Source organism: Euleptes europaea, chromosome 1, assembly GCF_029931775.1.
Source record: "Euleptes europaea isolate rEulEur1 chromosome 1, rEulEur1.hap1, whole genome shotgun sequence".
NCBI lineage: Eukaryota > Metazoa > Chordata > Lepidosauria > Squamata > Sphaerodactylidae > Euleptes > Euleptes europaea.
The window spans coordinates 30,318,540-30,342,856 of NC_079312.1; the positions used below are offsets into that span (position 1 = coordinate 30,318,540).

The window sequence follows — 24,317 nt, forward strand, 5'->3', positions numbered from 1 at the left end:
GGAGTAATGGATTTAAACTAATAGAAAAGCGATTCCACCTAAACATTAGGAAGAACTTTCTGATGGTGAGGGCTGTTCGACTTGGAATGTGCTGCCTCGGAGGGTGGTGGAGTCTCAGTCTTTGAAGGTCTTTAAGCAGAGGCTAGATGGCCATCTGTCAGGAGTGCTTTGATTGTGGGATCCTGCATGGCGGGGGGAGGGTTGGGGTCACTGGGGATGTGGGGGGAGGTAGTTGTTAATTTCCTGCATTGTGCAGGGGGATGGACTAGATGACCCTGGTGGTACCTTCCAACTCTATGATTCTATGAAATACTGCCCTGCCTAGATTTCCTGGAAATTGCCAGATCTTTGACTAATTCATATCTACTTCTTCCACTCTTTTGAGAAGGGGTGGGCTGATTCCTTGGCGATGGCTGGGCAGGCACCGTCTCACTGAGGTGTGAAAAGTCTTCGGCACCTTTGCAATAATTTGCAATAATTTCCCAAAAGTAGCATCTGATTGTATGCATGGACAGGATAGAGACGCTGGTCAGAGACCTGTAAAGGTAAAAGGTAAAGGTAATCCCTTGTGCAAGCACCTGGTCATTACTGACCCATGGAGTGACATCACATCCCGACGTTTACTAGGTAGACTATGTTTATGGAGTGGTTTGCCATTGCCTTCCCCAGTCGTCTACACTTTACCCCCAACAAGCTGGGTACTCATTTTACTGACCTCGGAAGGATGGAAGGCTGACTCAACCTTGAGCCGGCTACCCGAAAGCGACTTCCATCGGGATCGAACTCAGGTTATGAGCAGAGCTTCCGACTGCAGTACTGCAGCTTACCACTCTACGCCAGTGACCTGTAGCGGACCTCAAATACAGAGCCCTGCATCCCCTTTATATAACCCAATATTGATACACGAAAACATGGGGAGGAAAAAAATTCCACTGGTTTTATTGAGACGAGGTGCTACGTCACCTCCTAGGCACTGAGCTAGAGGGCACCTTACGTGCTACATGAGACACAGACCGGGTTAGGGACACACCACAAGGCGTCATGGCTACACCCAGCCTTCCTAGAATCAACTCAGCTGTGCAGCATAAGAGACAAACATGAAAATGCTAGCAAGGACAGCTGAAAGGGGTAACCCCGGCATACCTGCCCTGCTTGGAGGGAACCTCCCTTCACACACCTTCCCCAGGGCCAGCTGAGGAAACCCCACTGCCCTTTTGCATCCAAGGGCCAATTCACATGGCCCCGATGGGCACGGTGGGAACATGGGCGAAGGGTCACGTGACTGCCGAATCTCGTGCTCAACTCCCACTCACCAGGCTGCCACTTAACCCTATTCTGGCATCTTTAGAACGGTGCATTAAAAATGCGAGTTGTTGCAAACGCAGCACCGTCAGCGTACACGGCACTTTACAGAAGAGGGAAAGAGAGAGGGAGAGACTGTGCCCTGGAGAGAGTACAATCTAAAATCCAATCGAAGGAGAGATAACGAAGAGATGGGAGTTGAATGGTGAGCTGGGTGACGGAATTACACAGCCGATTCTAACCTGAGAAGCACAGCTCTGTCCCTGTTCTCAAGACATCCGCCTGGCACTGCTTGGGGAGTCAGACAGTAATGTGCAGCGAAGAGACCGCAGCTGAGGGTGGGCCGGGGTCTTTTGCTCCGGTACGGAAAGAGTCAGCTCCATGGAGTGTACCTTGATCCAGCAGGCGAGAACAGCAATTGGCTGCTTGACCCCTGCCCTGGCCCCGCCACTCTATGCTTTTTGAGAAGATGGAATGAGTTATTTGGAAAACAGCAAAAGGAAAAGGTCACTGCTGCGGGGCCGCCACATGGGTGGCAAAGCGCATGCTCTCCTCCCCGCTCCCTCAAAGCGCACATCCTGTCACTGTCGTCAGGCACTTCAGCCTTCTCGGCTTGTCTTGGCTGGAGGAAACCTTCCACCAGGGCACGTCACTCAGACCCCGTCCCGGAGGCACAGGGCCTCCACTGTGCTGCTGGGGCCCTGCGCCACCCCTCCGATCACAAAGAGCAGGTTGCCCGCCTGCAAACTGGAGCACGAACAGCGGCCGGTGGGCATGGAGGGCAGCGGTTCCCATTTCTTCTTTGCCAAGTTAAACCCTTCCACGGAGCCCAGAGGACTCGACTGGTTCCCTGGAAAGGAAGAGAGGAGACAGACCCATGAACCCATTGACAGTTGCCTAAGCTGTTCAAGTTACGGTGGAGGAGGAAGAAGAGTTGGTTTTTATATGCCAACTACCACTTAAGGAAGAATCAAACTGGCTTACAATCACCTGCCCTTCCCCTCCCCACAACAGGCATCCTGTGAGGTAGGTGGGGCTGAGAGAGCTCTAAGAGAGCTGTGACTAGCCCAAGGTCACCTAGCTGGCTTTATGTGTAGGAGTGGAGAAACTAGCACGGTTCACAGGTTAGCGTCTGCCACTCATGTGGAGTGGGAAATCAAACCCAGTTCTCCAGATCAGAGTCCACCGCTCCAAACTTTGATTCATAGGGTCGCCATGAGTCGGAAGCGACTTGACGGCACTTCACACACACACACACACACACACACACACACACACACACACACTGTTAGACATTGTACATTGCTAGGCTCTTTTTAAGGAAAAGAAGAAGGCTGGATAGAGAGATTCGGTTCAGATGCCTTTTCTGCTGAGAGAAGCAATCACCAGAGGCAATCCCCACCCACCCCCACCCCCCAACTAGATATGCCAAAGAAGTAAATCCTCCAGGCTTTCCAAAGTAGACATTCTCATTGTAAAAATGACAGGCAAAGCTCGCCCGTAAATGGGAGACGGGTGAGTCACCGGCTTCCTTAGCAGGAGGGGTAGAAGGGAGGACTGCAACCTCTGTGTTGTGTGTGTGAGGAGATTCAGTGTGCAAAGAAGCCATAAAGCCATTCATAACCACAAAGAGATGGAGGCGCTGTGCATCCTAGAGGCAGGTGAGCATTGGCTAGCTACTCTGCATGCTCAGGTCACAGTTGGGTCTACATAAGATTAAAATTCTGCATTATTCACACACAGTGACTACCACGTGGTTCCGTCTTCAGCATGGAGTAGAGCACATAATACAATGTGTGGGAATAGCTAGAACCAATAATATCTACTGCCATCCTTTTACCACTCTGCAGAAAAGCCTGGGAGTTAATCTACGGGAAGTGGTCTTCAGCATGAATGCACTAAATGAGACGGACACAATTTTCACTGGTCGGGGGGGGGGAGTCATACCTCTCATTCACACATCAATGCTGTGAGATCTTAAGTACACTTCCGTTGGAGTCGTCCCCACTGAATAAAATAGGACTCACTTCTGAAGAGACTTGCTCTCCAAAACCACAATCCTAAGCAGGTCGACTCAGTGAGGCTTACTCCCAGGAAAGTATGCTTAGGATTGTACTGCAAGACACTTTTGCCCCATGTTGAAAACAGTTCCCACTCCCTTCCAGCCCAATGTCCTCCTGTTCACTGATATGCCTGTATTAATCTGGAGAAGATTTGGTTTTTATATGCCAACTTTCTCTACCACTTAAGGAAGAATCAAACTGGCTTACAATCACCTTCCCCTCCCCACAACAGACAGCCTGTGAGGTAGGTGGGGCTGAGAGAGCCATAAGAGAGCTGTGACTAGCCCAAGGTCACCCAGCTGGCTTCATGTGGAGGAGAAACAAATCCAGTTCACCAGATTAGCCTCCGCTGCTCATATGGAAGAGTGGGGAATCAAACCCAGTTCTCCAGAGTCCACCACTTTAAACCATCACTCTTAACCACACCACCATGCTGGCTGTGAGCTGTGACTCACAAAAGCTCATACCTTGCCAGAAATGTTGTTAGTCTTTAAGGCGCTACTGGACTCTTGCTCTTTTCTACTGCTGCTGACAGACTAACACGGCTACCCATCGTGATCTACCTGTATTAATGTGATTAAAGAACCACTGTAGCGTGTAGGATAGAACTGTCGGACACTTGCTGAAGAAACCCAGGCTCAAATCCTCATTGGGCTCTGAAGCTCGGTGGATGCCCTGGGGCAAGTCGCTCTGTCTTAGCCTAATTCCTCTCAAATTTATTTTAAAATAGACTCTGCTCTCTCAGCTGCAAGATAACCAAAAGGAACGCCACCCTGTAAGAAAGCCACATGTCAGAGCAAAACCTCAAGGTGACTTAGCTGGGAGCAGATAATACCCATCACTCTAATTTCCCTCATTGTCTGACAGGAGAACTAAACTAACGCAAAAGAGGACATTTTTTTTCCTTTTTCTTCCCTCAAGCTTAGTCTTACAATCCTCTATAAAGCTGCCTTTCACTCAAAATTAATTATCCTGCAGGAATCCCATAACTTGTTAGCATAGGGCACATGCCTCAAACTCTACTTTTCTCCACAATAATTAAATAATCTGGAATGGTTTCTCCTCTGGGCCCTAGGCTGCATCCTACTCTGCCTCTAACTTTGCAATACTCTAATTGCAACTACGACAGGATGACTGAAGAGGCAGCACGGTGTAGTGGTTACACAGTGGAGACCTGGGTTCAAATTCCTCTTTCTGCCACGAGGGCCACTGGGTGACCTCGGCCCAGTCATTCCCCCTCAGCCTAACTACCGTTCACAGGTTTACTGTGAGAAGGGAGAACAGTAACGGCCAAATGAAGACGTGAAATTGAGGAAAGTACTTTAATACATGCTAATTCCACATTAAAGTGGAACTAAATCTCACACAGCAAGCAGTATTCTCAACTGAGCTTTTGCTGTCTAATAGGACTGCAAGGCTGGGGTGTTTGCATTGGAAAGTAGTGGACCCTCCTCCTTTTCTCTTCTGCAGTCCCCTGCTCCTCAGACTGTTCCCCCACCCCGCTGAGGAGGAGAAGAGTTGGTTTTTATACCCTGCTTTTATCTACCTTTAAGGAGTCTTAAAGTGGCTCACAATCCCCTTCCTTTCCTTTCCTCGCAACACACACCCTGTGAGGTAGATGAGGCTGAGAGAGTGCAGAGAGAACTGACTAGCCCAAGGTCACCCAGTAGACTTCATGTGGAGGAGTGGGGAAAGCAACCCTGTTCACCAGATTAGAGTCCGCTGCTCATGCGGGGAATGGGGAATCAAACCCGGTTCTCCAGATTAGAGTCCCCTGCTCCTAACCACTACACCACACTGGCTCTCGCTAAGCCCAGTTTAGAGAAAAACTTACCCCAAAAATGGAATTGCAAATCAGAAGCAGCAATGGGGTAAAGAGGAACAGCTTTAAGGGGTGCCTCTGCAGGTCAGGGGCCACACTTAGGGAGTAGGGCTATCTATTTTAGGGCTACTCTATCTCACAACAGGCTGAGGACTTGACCTCTCACTCCCCAAACACAGCCTTGAGTTTCTGTGCTCATTCCTGTTCCCCACCCCAATCAGCCAGATGACCCTGATCTGCGACACTTACCGAGGCCGCCAGCCACCACCACTCGCCCACCCAGGCCACCAGCCACAAAGTCAGCCCTCTTCTCCCTCATGCGGGTGGCTCGGCTCAGCCGACTCCAGGACCCTGAAGGGGAAAAAGGGGTGAGAGGGAGTAGGGGTTCGCTTGCCACAAAGGAAGAAGAACTAGATTGGCAGCTGAAAGAGAGGAGCAAGAATCCTGCACATTTGGGATGGGTCAAAGGCCCTGGATGGGAAGATAGATCTTGGTGAGAATATTGCATTCCCTAATATGGGGAGGGGTTGTGGCTCAGTAGTAGAACATCTGCTTGGCATGCAGAAGGTCCCAGGTTCAATCCCCGGCATCTCCAGTTAAAGGGACTAGGCAAGTAGGTGATGTGAAAGACCTCCACCTGAGACCCTGGAGAGCCGCTGCCGGTCTGAGTAGACAATACTGACTTTGACGGACCAAGGGTCTGATTCAGTATAAGTCAGCTTCATGTGTTCAATATAGGGGTGTGTGTGTCTTACCAACAAAGGCAGGAAAGAAGGAGAAGAAGAGTTGGTTTTTATATGCCAACTTTCTCTACCACTTAAGGGAGAATCAAACCGGCTTACAATCACCTTCCCCTCCCCACAACAGTCACCCTGTGAGGTAGGTGAGGCTGAGAGAGCTGTGACTAGCCCAAGGTCACCCAGCTGGCTTCATGTGTAGGAGCGGGGAAACCAACCCAGTTCACCAGATTAATGCCCGCCGCTTATGTGGAGGAATGGGGAATCAAACCCGATTCTCCAGATTAGAGTCCACAGCTCCAAACCACCGCTCTTAACCACTACACCATGCTGGCTGGAGGTCTAGTCCACCTTTCCTACTGAGGAGGGCAAATTTCAGCTGACCTCAGGAGGACTCCAAACCCTCACCCCCCTCTGCTCATACACCGACCCAGGCTATGGCTCACCCTCTTCCAAGTCAAACATTTCCACAGTGTTGACAAAGTGGGGCCGGGAATAGAAGTTGTGGGGGCCGGGCTGCTGCAGTCCTCCCAGGCTGAAGAAGCAGCCGTCAACCATGGCACAGCTGGCAAAGGCACGCCGGCTGGGCACGCTGGGGAAGCGCGTCCAGCTCCTCACTTCCAGATCGAAGGCTTCCAAGGCCGTGACGGGCAGCTTCCCCTGCCTTCCTCCTGTGGAAAGAGAAGATTCCCAATACCCTGATTCACAAACCCGTTCTCTGTGGATGAGGAATGCAACCACACAGGCTCGCTGAGGGTCCAGAGGCTAAGGAGGGAAGGGATGTTGTCTTAGACAACCAAACTCTTTATTTTTTATTTTATTTTACAGGCTGAGTATCCTTTATCCGGACATCCGATATCCGGCCTGATCCAAAAACCGGACCTTTTGAGCCGGCATGCAGGCGTTACTCACAGGCCCTCAGCGTGCGATTGATGGTTCCGTGTACACAAAATTATTTTTAAAATATTGCTTAAAATTACATTCAGGCTATGTGTATAAAGTATATATAAAACAAATATAAAACATAAATGAATGTTTAGACTCAGGTCCCATATGCAAAAATTCCAAAATATGAAAAGTTACAAAATACAGACCCCCTTCTAGTCCCAAGCAGTCTGGATAAGGGATACTCAACCTGTATTAGGTTTCTACCCCACCCTTTCCTGGAACAAGCTGGGCTCAGTGCAGCTAAAAACAACCATACCACCAGAATTTGTGTGTGTGTGTATTAGTATAAAAACTTTAAAATTCAAATTAACTAAAACTAAAATGGCACTCTAACAACAATTATGGCCAGATTATGCCAGATGGGGAGCAGTAAGGAAAGGACAGGAAAGGAAAGGGGAAGGAGAGGGGAAAGGGGAAGGGAAGGGGAAGAGAAGCCAGCTGCTTAATAACCGTTGCTGCCCTCAACAATAGGCCCAGCAAAACATTTCTGTCTTATAGGCCCTGCAGAACTGATCCAGATCCCACAAAGCCTGGGTCTTGTTCAACAGAGATTTCCACCAGGCTGGGACCAGGGCACAAAAAGCCCTCTCCCTGGTTGAGGCCCCTGTGTTTCAGATCCAGAGCAACAAGATCCCTTGAGGGGAAAAAAAAAGATCTTGCGTAACCAGCCGTTAAACTCTCTTTAGCTGCAGGTTTGTTTGATCGCTGCAAGATCCCATAGCTAGGTCCAACGGAAGAGGGCAGCTCTAAAAGAATCAAAAACTCATTTGTCTAGATTAATAGACATGTAAACCCCCATCAGGGTCGTCACCGGTGACAGATGGGAGTTCACGGTTCCATTGAGAAACCAGGCGACCGCAGAACGACCCAGGAGCCGAGCACGGTCGTGTAGCCGAAACACCCTGGAGTTCCTGACTCATCGAACGCAGCCGCTGCTGACTCAGGATAACGGCTTTCAATTAACCAAATCTAATTTTAGATTGTATAAACAGGCCCGGGCCAGTCACACACAGCATCCCCCCTAGAGTTAGGCAAAGCCTTCAGGGCACTGTTTGAACAATCCCGCATGCTTGGCTGGCCCTGGATCACCACAGCGTGGCCTGATCGGGGATCGTGGTTCTTTGTCGATTTCCCCTTTGCTCATCTTTCTTTCTTTCTCTTTCTCTCATGCAGCCTTTGCCTCTCTTCCCCCTCCCCCCGCTTCGCTTTAGACTGCGCCGCCTCTGCATAAAACCTTTGCCATTTCCATACTGTAGGTCAGGGGTGGGGAACCTTTTTCCTGCCAAGGGCCATTTGCACATTTATAACATTATTCGGGGGCCATACCAGGTGTAGATCTCCCGGTGGGGGGGTGGAGAGGCTAGGGTTGCCAGGTCTCCAGCCACCACCTGGAGGTTGGCAACCACAGGGGAGGCCATGCAGAGAAGGCCTGGAGGGCGCCCCCGGTCCTCCCCCCCTCCCAGGCGGGAGAGTAGCCAGCGGTGGGCCCGAGCAAACGAGGCGCTGGGGGGGGCGCAGCCTGCGGTCGATCGGCAAGAAAGGAAGGAAGGAAAACAGAAAGAGGAAAAGGGAGAGAGGGAGAAAAAAATGGTAAGAGGGGGAGAAAGAAAAGGACGAAGGGAGACAAAGAAAGAGACAGAAAGAGAGGGAGAGAGAAAAGCCTTCCCCCCCCCCACACACACCCGCTGGCCCTAAGCGACCTGGCCCCAGGCTCCATGCCCTCCCCCCACAGAGTCCACAAAAGGCCCCCCAAAGCCCGATCGGCTCCTGCATGCATGCTCTGCCGCCGGTAGCCACGGGCCTCTTTTCCCCCCTCCCTCTCACTGCTCAACAGCCGACAGGCAGCAAGAGGGGCTTACAGTGTGCCCCGGCGTTCCTGCACGCTGCGGCTTTAGGGGGCAGCCTTGGAGGAAGTGTCCCTCCCCCTCCTCTCGCCGACCAACAGCCGTCAGTCGGCAAGAGGCAGTCCAAAGGGTGCCGCAGCGCCCCTGCAAGCCGCGGCCCCAGGAACACCCTCAGGGAGGGCTGCCCTGTGCTGCACCTCTGCGGCAGGGCCCCGGAGCTCCTGAGGGCCACAAAAAATGTCCTCGGGGGCCGCATACGGCCCCCGGGCCTGAGGTTCCCCATCCCTGCTGTAGGTTAACACCTTGCACATTCTTGTGGGCAGAGGCTAAACAGAAGTAAATCCAGCTCCATCCCAGCGGGCATCAGCTGGCAGTAAGCTTGCCAACTTCCAGGTACTCCAATACAAAAGTAGAAAAAAATTCTTATTGGTGCTTACACATTACACATATGACATATGTCATATGTGTAAGCACCAATAAGAAGTTTTTGCTACTTTTGTATTGGAGACTCCGTTGCAGATTATCTAACCATTGGTATTGGCACCGAGGTGCCTATTTTGTATTGTAACTTCCAGGTACTAGCCGGTGATCTGCTGCTATTAAAACTGATCTCCAGCCGATAGAGATCAGTTCGCCTGGAGAAAATGGCCGCTTTGGCAATTTAATACTATGGCATTGAAGCCTCTCCCCTCCCCAAACCCCACCCTCCTCAGGCTCTGCCCCGAAAACTTCCCGCCGGTGGAGAAGAGGGACCTGGCAACCCTAGCTGGCAGGAAGTTCCTAGGTGGGGCATGCTTTCGGAACTGCACAGACGTCAGGGAGTGCCTCCTGCCCTAGGAAATTGTCCTTCCTTACCCATCACGTAGATCTTGTTTCCGTGCAAGAAAGTGGAGGCCCCATAGCAGGGCGTGGGCATAGAGGGCAGGGGCAGCCAGTGATCCTTTGCTGCCTCATACAACCGCACCAGTGCTTGAGGTGATGTGTCTGAGCCCATCCCACCTAAGGTGTAAACAGCACCATCTGGAAGAGAGGAGGGGACGGTTAAGTAGGTGGGCACGGAGAGAGAGCACAAGAAATGTGCACGTGCCTGCTACCATATGAAGTCATAAAAACAATCACTGCCAAAAGCAATCAGGCTAGCCTAATCTGCTGCCTCTAACAGCTGTTCAACCTGGACCCAAGTTGAAAAAAAGAAAAAACCACAGGCATTTGAGATTCAAGTTCTGGAAAACCAGGATGTAGGATCATCAGACCTAAGTTGGGGCAGGTGGATGCGGCAAAGGCTTCTAAGGTCCTATAATTGCTCCAGCGAGCTTGGGGGAACTCTCCCACACAAATTATGGAAACATAATAACCATAAATCAGTGGAACAGGCTTCCTTGGGAGGTGGTGGGCTCTCCTTCTTTGCAGGTTTTTAAGTAGAGGCTAGATGGTCATCGGTCGCAATGCTGACTCTATGAATTTAGGTAGATCAGGGTAATGCCGATCGCCACTTTGGGGTCAGGAAGCAATTTTCCTCCAGGCCAGATTGGCTAGAGATCCTGGAGGTTCCCCCGCAATCTTCTGGGCATGGAGTAGGAGTCACTGAGGGTGTGGGGGGAGGTAGTTGTAAATTTCCAGCATTGTGTAAGGGGTTGGACTAGATGACCCTGGTGGTCCCTTCCAACTCTATGATTCCTCAAGCTGGGAAGTCCCATCCATGGATTGTATTGACTGTGTAATCCATCTTGAGTCCAAGTGAGAAAGGCAGACTATAAATAAATGAATAAATAAATACAAGCAGTAGCCTTTCAGTGGCAAAGGAATGTAGCCACTCATGACTGATAAATGTCACGCCTCTGCAATTTGTCCTGCTTGTGTATAGATCAGTTGTTTTCAAACTGTGGGTCGAGATCCAAAAGTGGGTCACAACTCTTTTTCGTAGGTGGGCCACAAAACCAGGAGAGATAAGGTGAAAGAGGGTGAGCTGGGATAGGAGCGTCTGGACACTTGTCGGCAAATTTTTGCTTGCATCTCCATGATGCACCAAATGGCCATGAAATATAACAGCCTGTTGTTCAATAATGCTGTATATATATACATACTAAAAATGAAAACCACAATAAAAACTCACTCCATATTAAGTGATGCGGAATTCTTACATTTTTAAGAGGGGGAAAGGAAAGTAAGAAGAGGGCCCTATCTTGATCCTCCTCCCCACCTGTCTAGGGTATGAGGCCTCTGAGAGGCTGGAGGGGACTGGTATGTGTGTGAGGGGCTGGAGTCCACCTGCAAGGAATCCCAACAATGCTGATTCTGTGACTTTGGGCAGATCGTGAGAGGGAGGGCATCTTGGCCATCTTCTGGACATGGAGTGGGGGTCACTGGGGGTGTGGGGGGGAGGTAGTTGTTAATTTCCTGCATTGTGCAGGGGGTTGGACTAGATGACCCTGGTGGTCCCTTCCAACTCTGTGATTCTATGATTCAATAATAATAATTTTTATTTATACCGGGATCAGGGCGGCTAACATCATGCGTACATACACATAGTACAAAATATAAAATACAATTCAAACCCACAACTAAATTCAATACAATACAGTTTACATACAGATGGCGCCATAAATAACCATTTTACTTTGGGGAGGATGTTCCTAAACGGCAGCCGAGAGCCAGATAACAACAGAAGGCCCAACAATCCAGAGGTGTAATTCCTTCGGGGTGGGGGGTGGAGACAGAGAACAACCAGAAAAGGAAGCATAAGGGGGGGAAAGGGAAGGTAGGGAAGGACAAGAGAGAGGGGAGGGAGAAGGAGAGGGAAAAGGGAAGGGGAAAGGGAGAATACATTGCAGAATATGTTCACTTTTCCATCAGTTCCCAGCTCACAATGAGCAAGCTGAATCATTTAATTCTGTTCTAACACAACGGGAGGGGTTCTGTTTGACCCGCTCTGAAATGGGGGCTGAGTCTCCACATTTCCCACCAGCTGGCATCGAACCAACGAGGCCTGTTGAGCTCCCCTGGGTTTTAGGGCTCCCCTCGTCAGGATAATTAAAAATAATCCCTCTTGCCACTTTATGGCAGTATGGCAAAGGGTGCCCCCTCATCTATCACCATACATGGGGGGGATTTCTTTCCTTCTTGCATAAGCTTCAATTGCCTGATTCTCATATGATCTGAGGCTGCTGGGGTAGTAAAACAGGCTTGTGTGTGTTGCTCAGGACATACCCCCATTCCTTAGTCATAGCAGGCCCCACTTTGAAAAGTCTGAGAACCCACCAGTTGTCAATATGAAAGGGAACAAACCCTGTTGAATCTCGACCACAATTCTGAAGATTTTCCATTTCAGCATCTAACTCAGTGGTTCCTAAACGTTTCGGGCCACCACCCACCCTTGGTTCCACAAACTCAACCCCAGCACCCCCCTACCCTATAAAAAGCATTGTTCGAAATAGGGGTTTGCATGACTCACTAAAGAAGATAAGAGCAATAAAATTTCAAAACAGTAACAATTAACTGCACATCTATTCCAAATCAAATCAAAACCTTTCAGTTGAAATTTATTCAACAGAACTGATGGAACTTGATCCAGTGGTACCAGCTCTTCAAAGTCTGGAAAAAAATTCTGATTGCTTCCACCAAATTTGCCACAATGTTGCCATAGTGTAAGGTCTGAGTCCACCTGTCAAATCCCAATTAACAGAACATCCAAACAGTTGTCTAAGAAGCCATTTATTTGGGAAGCATAAGGTGAAAGGCAGCAACTTACAGGAAAAGGGACGAGGACTCAAGTGGGGAAAGGCGGGCAGGTTGAAACATAGACATCAGAAAGGCACCGTTAGATACCAGGCTGACTCTGGTTCCCATGATAGATAACAGCTATCGGCCAGGGCGCAGGCCGTCATAACAAACTGCTGAGCTACTCGACCTTGACTCCAGCTGCGCTCCCAGCTTGGAGCTCACACATAGCTTGATCTATTGCAAATTAGTGAACAACAGTTGAAGGGGCCCATCTCTAGTGCCTCCCTGCTGCCCCCTTGCCTCTTAGTGCCCCCCAGGTAACCCCCCCCTGGGGGTGGTACTGCCCACTTTGGGAACCACTGATCTAACTGAAATGGCGAGAGAGTGTGGTGTGAACCTCAGGTGGAATTGGCATTTCTGATGGAAAATTACAGGTGTGGCCTTCAAACATCTGCTGGCGAGGAGATCTTGCCAATCTGCCCACACACCCCTCCAGCTGAGCCAGGGCTCACAGCTGAGCTGATAAGGAAAAGTGTTACAAGACAAAAGCCCCCCAGGGAGGGAGGGAGATTGGCTGTGAGCAGACCTTTCATGCAGAGGCCCTGCCTGTAGATGGTGAGCCATTTCCCATTTAAGACAGAGCAAAGGAGGATTTTCTTGGCTCTGGCTTAAAAGGGAAGAGAAGAAGAGTTGGGTTTTTATACCCTGTTTTTCTCTACCTTTAAGGAGCCTCAAAGCGGCTTACAATCACCTCCCCCCTTCCACAACAGACACTCTGTGAGGTAGGTGGGGTTGAGAGAGTTCGGAGACAACTGTGACTGGCCCAAGGTCCCCCAGCAGGCTTCATGAGGAGGAGTGGGGCAACCGGCCCGTTTCACCAGATTAGCCTGTGCCGCTCATGTGGAGGAGTGGGGAATCAAACCCGGTTCTCCAGATTAGAGACAATCCCAGGAGCTCTGTAAAACTACAGCTGGAAAGAGCACACCATGATGGGGAAGATCCCCAATAATATGGGGCCATATGCTGTGTTTCACCCAGGGGAAAATCCCTGTGTGGAAGCAGTGCATGTGGATGATCCACCTGTGGCCACTGTAGGGAAGGGGAGCAAAACACCACTTCCAAAATGGCACGGAGCAGCTTGCTGCCGCACGCTATTCCCTAGCCCCCGCTGAAAGGGAAATGAAAAGTGAATGGGAAAGAGGGGTGGTGTGGGCTGCACTTATAGTGCATGTGCAGACGGCACACATATGCTATTTCTGGCTATTCCCACCCTGCTCAGGGCTTCTGCCATAGGAGAGGAGCAATTTTCTTGCCGTCATATAGATACAGCCAAATATAATCCTCCATTAAATATGCGCCTGTCTTGGCTAAAGAGTCTCCATTACTCAACGGCCAAGGGTCACTTAGCTCCACTCTGTTCCTAGCCGATGTTGGTTTATATTCCAAACATTGGCAGACAGTCCCAGATGTGTTGTGTCTTCTCCCAACAGGACAGGCATAAACTTGCCCTTCGTTCGCTATGAAGGATGACAAAAAAGATATCACCTCTGGGAACTGCTCAGCTTCAGGGCACCTGTGAAAGGGAGTCCATCTGGGAGAGCTTTCCGGAGGAGAACCATCTTAATCTCCTCCGCCTGTTGTTGTTCTACCTCCTTGCACAGCCTTATACACTCAAGATGGCTCCCAGCCAAGTTTTTCCCCTATCACCAAGTCTGTCATTTAGTTCTCTTAATTCTGGCATCAGCCATTTCGAGGCAGTGCCTTCTGCCAAGGAGGCAGGGGTTTTGGTTTCTAACTGCTCTTTGCGACTGATCTTTAGCAGCTAAGTACACCTTGTAACGCCCAGACGTGTCATTCAGGGCACATATTAAGCTAGAAAGGGTGTTGGGGTGGGGGGGGGAGCTACTTCCCTGAATGCAATGTTATGCTCTTTGTGTATGTTAAATAATAAAGCCTAACCTCTCGGGTTAAGTAAACCGGTGTGCTCTGAATGAGGTCGGGTGAGGAATTCTGCTAGCTCCATCTCACTCCACAGACTGGCGCCTTTGCCCTTGTGGCCGAGAGAGGAACAAAGGGCCCAAGAGCCCTTGAGGAAAGACGAGAGGAGCCGGGGTGGCTGAAGATTGAAAGCTGGCGGAGTTATTATTCAGAAATACAATCTGGCAGCATTAACAGGAAGGTCTATTCTTCAGAGATATTACGAGTCCCTACTGTTCAATAATCCAGTAGGCGATGGCAGGCAGTCTGGCTGATAGTGTTTCAGGATGGATTTATCCCAGCAGTAAAGCTGGAAGAACTAGCCCCCCTAATTTAATCCTATTTACCAAGTTACCCCTGGGTTGCCAGCAGAAGGAAAGTGGTATGGAGAGAGTGGACAGGGAGAAACTTTTCTCCATCTCTCATAATACCAGGATGCGGGGTCATCTGCTGAAGCTGGAGGGTAAGAGATTCAAAACAGGTAAAAGGAAGTATTTCTTCACACAACGCGTAGTTAAATGGTGGAACTCCCTTCCCCAGGATGTGGTGATGGCTGCCAACTTGGAAGGCTTTAAAAGGGGAGTGGACACATTCATGGAGGAGAGGGCTATCCATGGCTACTAGTAAAAATGGCTACTAGTCATGATGCATCCCTATTCTCTCCAGGGTCAGAGGAGCATGCCCGTTATATTAGGTGCTGTGGAACACAGGCAGGACGCTGCTGCTGCAGTCATCTTATTTGTGGGCTTCCTAGAGGCACCTGGTTGGCCACTGTGTAAACAGACTGCTGGACCTTGGTCTGATCCAGCATGGTCTTTCTTGTGTTCTTAGGGTAATGGTGCCCTAAAGCATGTTTTAAGGATGGCCCACCTCCCCATTAGACACACCTGGCATCAACATGGCCACATTTTCCACATTCTGTCTGCATCTTATTCTACAACAGGTAACTTATTCTTCGTGCTGGCTGACATCCCAACCCACCCCCACACACATATTTCAAAACAAATTCCCCCCCCCCCCGTCTTACTGCCATCTGACAGGTCCTCAGCACCTGCCAATTCCAGATGTGGTGCCCACTCCTCCCTCTGCAACATACTCCCCAATGAACAACATGGGGATCCTAGGCAATCACATCTAATTATACTCACTGCATTGTATCCCTGGAGATGCCATGGCAACCCAGCCACACTGCCAAGTTTGGTTTCCAATGCAGCCTGCCCACCGCTCTCCAAACTGCAAGTGGGGACTTAAAGGTTTCCGTCCCCCAATGTGTAATGGGGGTGGGGAGGCTATCACAACCATGGCTCCATAGGGATGTGCCCCTTTGGCTCATGGGCAGCCTCTCTCTGCCTGCATCCCTTTCATTAAGTGTTGTGCTGGGTTGGCCAAACCCAACAGCAGCTGGGAGATGCGGCATCAGACCATGGTCCAACATAGTAGCTCAGCAGCATGGAAGACTCATTGCCCCAGTTCTAATAGCATTGAGTATAATCAGCCTTCTTGCTCCAACCAAGCCAACGGGAATACACATGAACACATGAAGTTGCCTTATACTGAATCAGACCCTTGGTCCATCAAAGTCAGTATTGTCTACTCAGACCGGCAGCGGCTCTCCAGGGTCTCAGGCAGAGGTCTTTCACATCATCTACTTGCCTAATCCCTTTAACTGGAGATGCCGGGGATTGAATCTGGGACCTTCTACATGCCAAGCAGATGCTCTACCACTGAGCTCTCCAAGCTGTTAATGCTGCCACCATCCGTACCCACAGAACTCTAGGGAATAAAATCTCCCCTTTGAGAGCCAGCATGGTATAGTGGTTAAGAGCAACGGATTCTAATCTGGAGAACCGGGTTCGATTCCTTGCTCCTCCACATGAAGCCTGCTGGGTGACCTTGGGCCAGTCACAGTTCTCTCCGAACTCTCTCAGCCCTAACCTACCTCACAAGGTGCCTGTTGTGAGGGGGATGTGATTGTGAGCTGCTTTGAGACTCCTTAAGGTAGAGAAAAGTGAGGTATAAAAACCAACTCTTCTTCTTATTTTTCCTCGCACCACTGATGTAGTGGCATATGGATGCATGAAAGAGCAAAACCCACATTAGCAAAGTGAGAGCCAGCATGTAGCGGTTAGGAGCAGGAGACTCTAATCTGGATAACTGGATTCGATTCCCCACTCCTCCATACAAAGCCAGTTGGGTGACCTTGGGCTAGTCACAGCTCTCTTAGAGCTCTCTCAGCCCCACCTACCTCACAGGGTGTCTGCTGTGGGGAGGGGGAGGGAAGGCGATTGTAAGCCGCTTTGAGACTCCTTAAAGAAAAAGCAGGGTATAAAAACCAACTCTTCTTCTTCCTGGATCAAATTCAAAACCAGGCAGTGATACAAAAGCTGAAGCAACTTATTTCAGAAATTAGCACAGCAAAAAATTGGATGCGTGTATGTAAAAAAAAAATTCTTGCAAAGTCTACTTCAGTCAACACTAAGGGCTCTTGCAGTGCAATTAAATACTGGATAATTAAGGTAAGCAGAGATATGAAACCAATGAATTATTTACCGCTGCTTTGTATCGGCCAATTCACCTATGTGTAACCTCCCTCCTGGGACACACTGTGCTGGCAGATGAAATATTTATTCTACCAGCTATGGACTATGAAACAAGGCTGTCATGACTAAACAAGGGGAAAAATGACACACACAACATCCCCCCCGCCCCGGGTTCCATTATCCCTGCCAAGTCTTTCTGCTCCTCATTGGAGATATTCTCTCTACCCAAATTAGTGTTCTCTTTTTCTACAGGCTGAATTGGCTGGAACTGTTAAAACAGAAGGGTTGCCAGGTCCCTCTTTACCACCGGTGGGAGGTTTTGGGGGCAGAGCCTAAGGAGGGTGGGGTTTAGGGAGGGGAGGGGCTTCAATGCCATAGAGTCCAATTGCCAAAGTGGCCATTTTCTCCAGGGGAACCGATCTCTATCGGCTGGAGATCACTAGTAATAGCAGGAGATCTCCAGCTAGTACCCGGAGGTTGGCAACCCTATAAAACAGCCACCCTCGGCAATGGCAGAGTGAAATATATTATAATTTTTTTTAAGTGGCCATTTCGGATTGTGGCTGCTGTACTTTTGAATTATGAACTCCTTTGACTGTCTGGTCGCAATGTAAAAATTATTGAACGGGGACAAAGAAAATCAATGTTTCTGCCCAAGCAGAAAAGCCTCAGATCAATGGCAGGGGCAATCGCTCTGCATGTATTAAGGCCCACTGTCAACGGTCAACATCTCCAGTTTAAAATTACTCAGGGTGGGGGCTGCTCTCAACATTTAGAAGAAGAAGAAAAGTTGGTTTTTATATGCCGACTTTACCACTTAAGGAAGAATCAAACCGGCTTACAATCTCCTTCCCTTCCCCTCCCCACAACAGACACCCTGTGAGGTCGGTGGGGCTGAGAGAGGTCTAAGAGAGTTGTGACTAGGTCCCAAGGTCACCCAGCTGGCTTCATGTGGAGAAGTGGGGAATCAAACTTGGTTCTCCAGATCAGACTCCACAGCTCCAAATCACCACTCTTAACCACTACACCACGCTGGCTACACTAACACAGAATTAGTGTCACTCAGAGAGCCAAGTGGTTGTAGTTACAGTGGGCTTGGGGACGGTGGATGGTAGATAAGAGCGGTGGACTCTAATCTGGAGAACCAGGTTGGTTTCCCCACTCCTACACATGAAGCCAGCTGGGTGACCTTGGGCTAGTCACAGCTCTCTTAGAGCTCTCTCAGCCCCACCTACCTCTCAGGGTGTCTGTTGTGGGGAGGGGAAGGGAAGGTGATTGTAAGCCAGTGAGTCTCCCTTAAGTGGTAGAGAAAGTAGTCATATAAAAACCAACTCCTCTTCTTGTGCTGGCTAAACTGGCACTAATGCCAGTGCAGGGCTACTTACGGCGTTGCTGGGGTGCTGTGCAGCAGTGCCATGCATGGGTGCTGGTGCTGCCACTGCGGTAGTGTTTCCCTGGCACAAGGGCTCACACTGGCTCCAAAGGGAGCATTTCCGGGCCCTTTCGCCCCAGGAACGTCCCCTTTTGCTGGCGCAAACTTGTGCCTGCAAAAATGGTGGTGCAGCCCCGTGGAACTGTATGGAGCAGTTTCACAGGGTTTTCGGGGAAATAACATTTTTGGCTTGCTGCACCTGGCAGCAAGCTGCTCAGAAGGTGGTGCGGCTTCACTGCCCCCGAGCCCACTGCATCTACCCCATCCCTGAGGATTGCACTCTTCCTTATCTACCTACATATTTTTCCTGTCCATTGGTTTATTGGTTAGATTGCTGGACTAGGATGTTTGGAACACCCCCCCCCCCGCTCTTCCATGGAAGCTTGCTGGGTGACCAAGCTTGCTTGGTCCAGTCGCTTTCTCTCAGCCTGACCTACCACACAAGTTTGTTGTGAGGACACAGAGCGATGTAAGAGGAGAGGAGAATGATGTACGCTGCTCTGGGTCCCCGTGGGGGAGAAGAAGAGTTGGTTTTTGTATGCCGACTTTCTCTACCACTTAAGGGAGACTCAAACCATCTTACAATCACAACTTTCATTTTGCTTTTTCTTAAAACAGCTGTGAAAACAGTGCGGGAGGTTTCTCCATGAGTCGTCCCCCCCCCTTCCCCAAGCCAAAGTGCACATACTCATCTGCCAAATGAGGGAGAGGGACTGTGAAAAGCATTCCCAGGAGCAGAGACTCAGATTTGGTGTTCGGCATAACTCCTTGCTCTCCCTCACGAGGAGAAAAGGCAGGGTGTCAAACGTAAGGGCTGAGGGCCAAATCCGGCCCCATTAAGAGCTCTTATCCGGCACGCGAGCCAGCTGTGGCAGCCACCACCACCCTCAATCTGGGCTGGTGAGGCATGGCCCAGCCCGACCAAGTGACATTTAAGTCATATCCAGCCCTCGTAACAACTGAGTTCGACCCCCCTACATTATTCCATTAACTATTATCAATTGGTCACTATGTTTAATGCAATGAATTAAAAAAGTCAGAAGAGTAAGAAGAGGAGTTGGTTTTTATACCCCGATTTTATCTACCTTTTTAAGGAGTTTCAAACCAGGCTTACAATCGCCTGCTCTAAGAGAACTGTGACTAGCCCTCGGTCACCCAGCAGGCTTCACGTGTAGGAGTGGGGAAACCAACCTGGTTCTCCAGATTAGAATCCACCGCTCTTAACCACTATACCACGCTGGGTCTGAGGTCGATTGATAATAGTTTGAAAATCTGAATGTAAATGTTAACTATTTATGTTACCAACTGACCACTATGCTTAATGCAATGAAAAAACAAAATCAGGCAGACTGATAACATTTACATTCAAATTTTCAAAGTCCAAATTATTAGCTATTTATGTTTTATCAGAGAAGGCTTTTGAATCTACTCCCAATTGTATGAATCACTGTAGTTAAAAAAAGAAGCAACAAGATGGAGGGAGGGAGGGAGAGAAGCCTAGAATTCAAAGGCTGCAGCAGAGAGTGGATAGGAACAACATACCAAAAATGGAGATCAGATACCCTGAAAGCGTGTCACAATTTATTCATCAGCAGAAACTAACTCTGCTGACTGCATGAGCCAACAGCATATTACTGGTGCAGATGGATGTCTTCCTAGGTACTGCTTCACCCTTTGCAACATGTTCACAACCCTGCAGAAAACACTTACTAGCCAGCTTGCTCCGGCATACTTTTGGCATTTATTTGTGGCCTAAAAGGAATATAAAACAAGCCACACCCCTGGAAGCAGCTCCCATGCACCGCAGGTGACCAGGCAAATGGCTACTTACCTTTTTAAAAGCCTAACCAATAGATTTAGACTAGAGAAACCCTGCGCGGGATTACAATTTCAGCACCCAACTCTCTGGTTCGGTGATGGTGGAGCAAGAAGAACTTACCCAGTGTAAAACTACACATGTTGCACATGATTCAACACATAAGGGGACCTACAGCTTAGGAATGTAGGATGCTGGTAACAGGGCATGCGCAGTGGCTGAAAGAGATGCCAGGGGCATACAAATGCCACACAGGCAGGCTTTTCTTGCTTGATTCCCACACATTAAAAGTGAGAATCACCTTCTTTGCAATGAGTACTTAAGCTGACTTTTACCCCGCTGTTCCTCGGAGGAATGCAGAGCCCCTGCCCTTCCCCTCCCTATTCATCCCTACGCCAACCCTGACAGTGTGCAACTGGACCGAGGTCATCTAGCAAACTTCGCAGCAGAGAAGGGTTTAGAACTTGGTATCCCATACTATGTACGGGTGTGAAAGCTGGATGATGAAGAAAGCTGATAAGAAGTACCGTAGATTCCATTGAAATGTGGTGTTGGAAAAGAGTGTTACGGATACCATGGACTACGAAAAAACAAAAACAAATCAGTGGATTATAGATCAAATCAAGCCTGAACTGAGCCTAGAGGCTAAAATGACTGAACTGAGGATGTTGTACTTTGGTCACATTACGAGAAGGCAAGAGTCACTGGAAAAGACAGTTATGCAAGGAAAAGTTGAAGGCAGCAGGAAAAGAGGAAGACCCAACAAGAGATGGACTGACTCTATAAAAGAAGCCACGGCCCTCAATTTGCTAGATATGAGCAAGGCGGTCAAAGGTAGGACATTTTAGAGGAAATTGATTCACAGGGTCGCCATGAGTCGGAAGCAACTTGATGGCACTTAACACACACACACATCCCAGCTCTTAGTCCAATATTGTCTCTTTCTGGCTGGGGGTTGCAACTAAAAAAACCTCTCTACACCACATGAGATATCTGTAGGAATACCAACCACTCTCAGCTGTGGGATTCTAGCCCAACATCAAGGCAAACCAGTGGTGAAAAAAAGCTGCTAAGTCACCATCGACTTATGGTGACCCCTCATAGAGTTTCCAAGGCAAGAGACCTTCAGAGGTGGTTTGCCGTTGCCTGCCTCTGCATAGCAACCCTGGACTTGCTTGACGGTCTCCCACCCAAGTACCAACCAGGGCCGACCCTGCTTAGCTTCTGGGATCTGACGATATCAGACTAGCCTGGGCCGCCCAGTTCAGGGCCACTGCAAACGACTGCAGAGAAAATTCCCCACCTACCTTACCTTTCTCAACCGCAGAGATGCCCATAGACGCCTGCGCGAGGTCCGCTTTCTTCTCCCACTTGCCCTCGTCCATGTTGTAGACTTCAACTGACGCCAGGGGGCTCTGTGCGGAATCCACCCCTCCGATCACTATCAGCCGCTTGGCCAGCATCGCCGCGGCGGCCCCTGCCCGAGGCGTAGGCATCGGCGGCAGCGAAAGCCACTTCCGGGAAACAACATCCAACATGTCCGCAGTGTCCAGGGGGAAAGCCTGCTGACTGCAGCCCCCCACCACAAAGAGGTGCCCATCCTGATAGGCCGGGCTGCAGTACACACGGCAAGTGGGCAGCGGGGGGAAAGTCTCCCAGAAGAAGGATTTGGCATCGGCAGCTTCCATTCCGTCCCACGGCCTGGCATCTCAGGAGGCAGACATGGCAACAGTCCCAGGACAGACTTGGCGTCTCGGCCCGGCGGTCTTCCACACAGCCCTGCAGGGGCCCGTAGGGACAGGCCTGAGAGAAGTAGGAGGTCCTACTTCCTCTACGGCCGAAACTCCACATCGACGAGACATGGGTGGAAGGGGAAGCCGGTAGAACTGCAGGGAGAGTCCTGGGGGCGGCGAGGGAGCAAATGAGTTGCGCCAAGATGCCTGAGGGATGCTGGTTTCAGCAAGAGAGGAACCATTCCTACCCAGAATGACTAGGGCTGTCCTGCAGGACTCTCCGGACGCTCAGGCTAAGCCTCAAATGTTGGGAGTTCAGCACCACACTTCAGCTGGTTTTTGGGCAGCTGGGGTCTCTCAGAAAGCCCTCTTCCACAGTTTGTGCCTTTCGAGTCTTTGCACCGATGATAGTTCCTGCCGCAGGGAAGTCTACGGTGAAGAAGAAGAGTTCGTTTTTATATGCTGACTTTCTCTCCCACTTAAGGAAGAATCAAACCGGCTTACCATCACCTTCCCTTCCCCACAACAGACACCCTGAGAGGTAGGTGGGGCTGAGAGTGTGACTAGCCCAAGGTCACCCAGCTGGCTTCATGTGGAGGAGTGGGGAATCAAACCCGGTTCTCCAGATCAAAGTCCACCGCTCCAAACCACTGCTCTTAACCACTACACCATGCCGGCAGGGAACAGAGAAAGCGCGGAAGGAGGGAAGAATGTTACTAGTGACTGCCATGAGAGTAATTTTAAGGAGTTTGGCTGCAGAGAACGACAAGCCGTGCTGGATTACTGGAAGCCTCTCCTAAATTGTCCCCCCCCCCAGACCTCCGCTGCCCTTTATATTCAGGCAACAATCCCAGATTCGTCAACCAGATAAGGCTTCAGGCGGCCTGGGCTGTGGACGAGAACTAACAAAGCTGAGCCCCAGCTCTGCATGCCACAAGGATGGAGTCAGAAAAATGCAGCCTGTCTCTGGCCCTCCAGATTGGCCCAGCGCTGATACAGACCAGCATGCAGGTAGCTAGTGCGGGCTGGGTCTGATCAAGTTCGGCATCTTGCTTCTGAGATAAACCAAATGCCCTAGAACAGGGGTGTCAAACATAAGGCCCGGGGGCCGAATCCAGCCCCTCAGGAGCTCTTATCTGGCCCACAAACCAGCCGAGGCAGCCACCCCCCACCCACCCACTCTTTTCATTTAAATGTTTTTATTTCTCAAACAAGCAAAACCAAACATACAAACACACACATCAAATTCTATATTATACTGGAACTTACTTTATAACTTCTATTCTAATATACCTTCTCTGAATTATGATATTTGTGTATCTGACACGCTATTATTTTTATTCGTTAATAGCTGTGTAGTCACAAAATACTTTCCATTTTTCATAAAAATCAGAGGTTGATCTATTATTCACTAAAGGTGTTAACTTAGACATAGTTGCATATTCTGCCACTTTATCTGTCCCTTCAATTACATCTCCCCCCACCCCACCCCACCCTCGATCTGGGCTGGCGAGGCATGGCCCGGCCCGACCAAGTGACATTTATGTCATATCTGGTCCTCGTAACCATTGAATTTGATACCCCTGCCCTAGTCCACAAGCAGAGGGACACCGAGGCCCAAACTGTACTTGTACCTTGCCAACTAGCATTCAGAGGTATACTGCCTCTGAATGTGGAGGTTCCATTTGTCTATCAGGATAAGAGCCGTTGATGGACCTATCCCAGAGGAATGGGTTTTATTCCCTTTTAAAGCTATCTGAACGTGCCGTAGCATTTTGTTCATTTAAAAGATGTATATGCTGCCTCTCTAAACAGCTACATCCGGTGGCAGTTAGTTCCATTAAGTTAATTATGCATCATGGGGGGGGAGAATACAAGCACAGGCCATCCAAAAGCAGCACAGTGAAATTAAGAACATAAAGAGAAGCCATGCTGGATCAGACCAAGACCCATCTCCAGGTGAACTGATCTCTATCGGCTGGAGATCAGTTGTAATAGCAGGACATCTCCAGCTAGTACCTGGAGGTTGGGTAAAGATAATGGTATCAAGCTCAAAATAGTATGCAAAAGTGATGTATTATTTACAAGTGCAGATATTATACAAAAATTAAGTACCTGGAGGTTGGCAACCCTATGAATGGGACAGTGTTAAAAGACCTGTAGGTATTACCTCAGAAATCAGACAGTAATGAACTGATCGGAAGAAGAATGGCTGGTTTTTATATGCCGACTTTCTCTACCACTTAAGGGAGACTCAAACCGGCTTACAATCACCTCCCCTTCCCTTCCTCACAACGGACACCCTGTGAGGTAGGTGGGGCTGAGAGTGTGAGACTAGCCCAAGGTCACCCAGCTGGCTTCATGTGGAGGAGTGGGGAAACAA

General features: G+C 49.6%; 1 protein-coding gene across 1 annotated transcript; it reads right to left on the reverse strand.

The window, feature by feature from the left end:
* Positions 1 to 1,940: 1,940 nt before the first annotated feature.
* KLHDC8B (kelch domain containing 8B) lies at positions 1,941 to 22,072 on the reverse strand. The gene is made up of 5 exons (XM_056861061.1): positions 21,514 to 22,072; positions 9,572 to 9,736; positions 6,371 to 6,595; positions 5,437 to 5,538; positions 1,941 to 2,152 (listed from the first exon to the last, which is right to left on the reverse strand). The coding sequence occupies exons 1-5, from the start codon at positions 21,887 to 21,889 to the stop codon at positions 1,956 to 1,958; spliced, it is 1,065 nt and encodes a 354-aa protein (XP_056717039.1). The 5' UTR covers positions 21,890 to 22,072; the 3' UTR covers positions 1,941 to 1,955.
* Between the last annotated feature and the right edge of the window lie 2,245 nt (positions 22,073 to 24,317).

What these genes read in the sequence shown, in the direction of transcription:
- KLHDC8B (XM_056861061.1), bottom strand. Translation starts at nt 21,889, where the DNA reads ATGGAAGCTGCCGATGCCAAATCCTTCTTCTGGGAGACTTTCCCCCCG. An exon ending in AAACAAGATCTACGTGATGG is followed by an intron (nt 6,596 to 9,571) that starts GTAAGGAAGGAC and finishes CTCTTTCCACAG; the next exon opens with GAGGAAGGCAGGGGAAGCTG. An exon ending in GGTGGTGGCTGGCGGCCTCG is followed by an intron (nt 2,153 to 5,436) that starts GTAAGTGTCGCA and finishes CTTCCTTTCCAG; the next exon opens with GGAACCAGTCGAGTCCTCTG.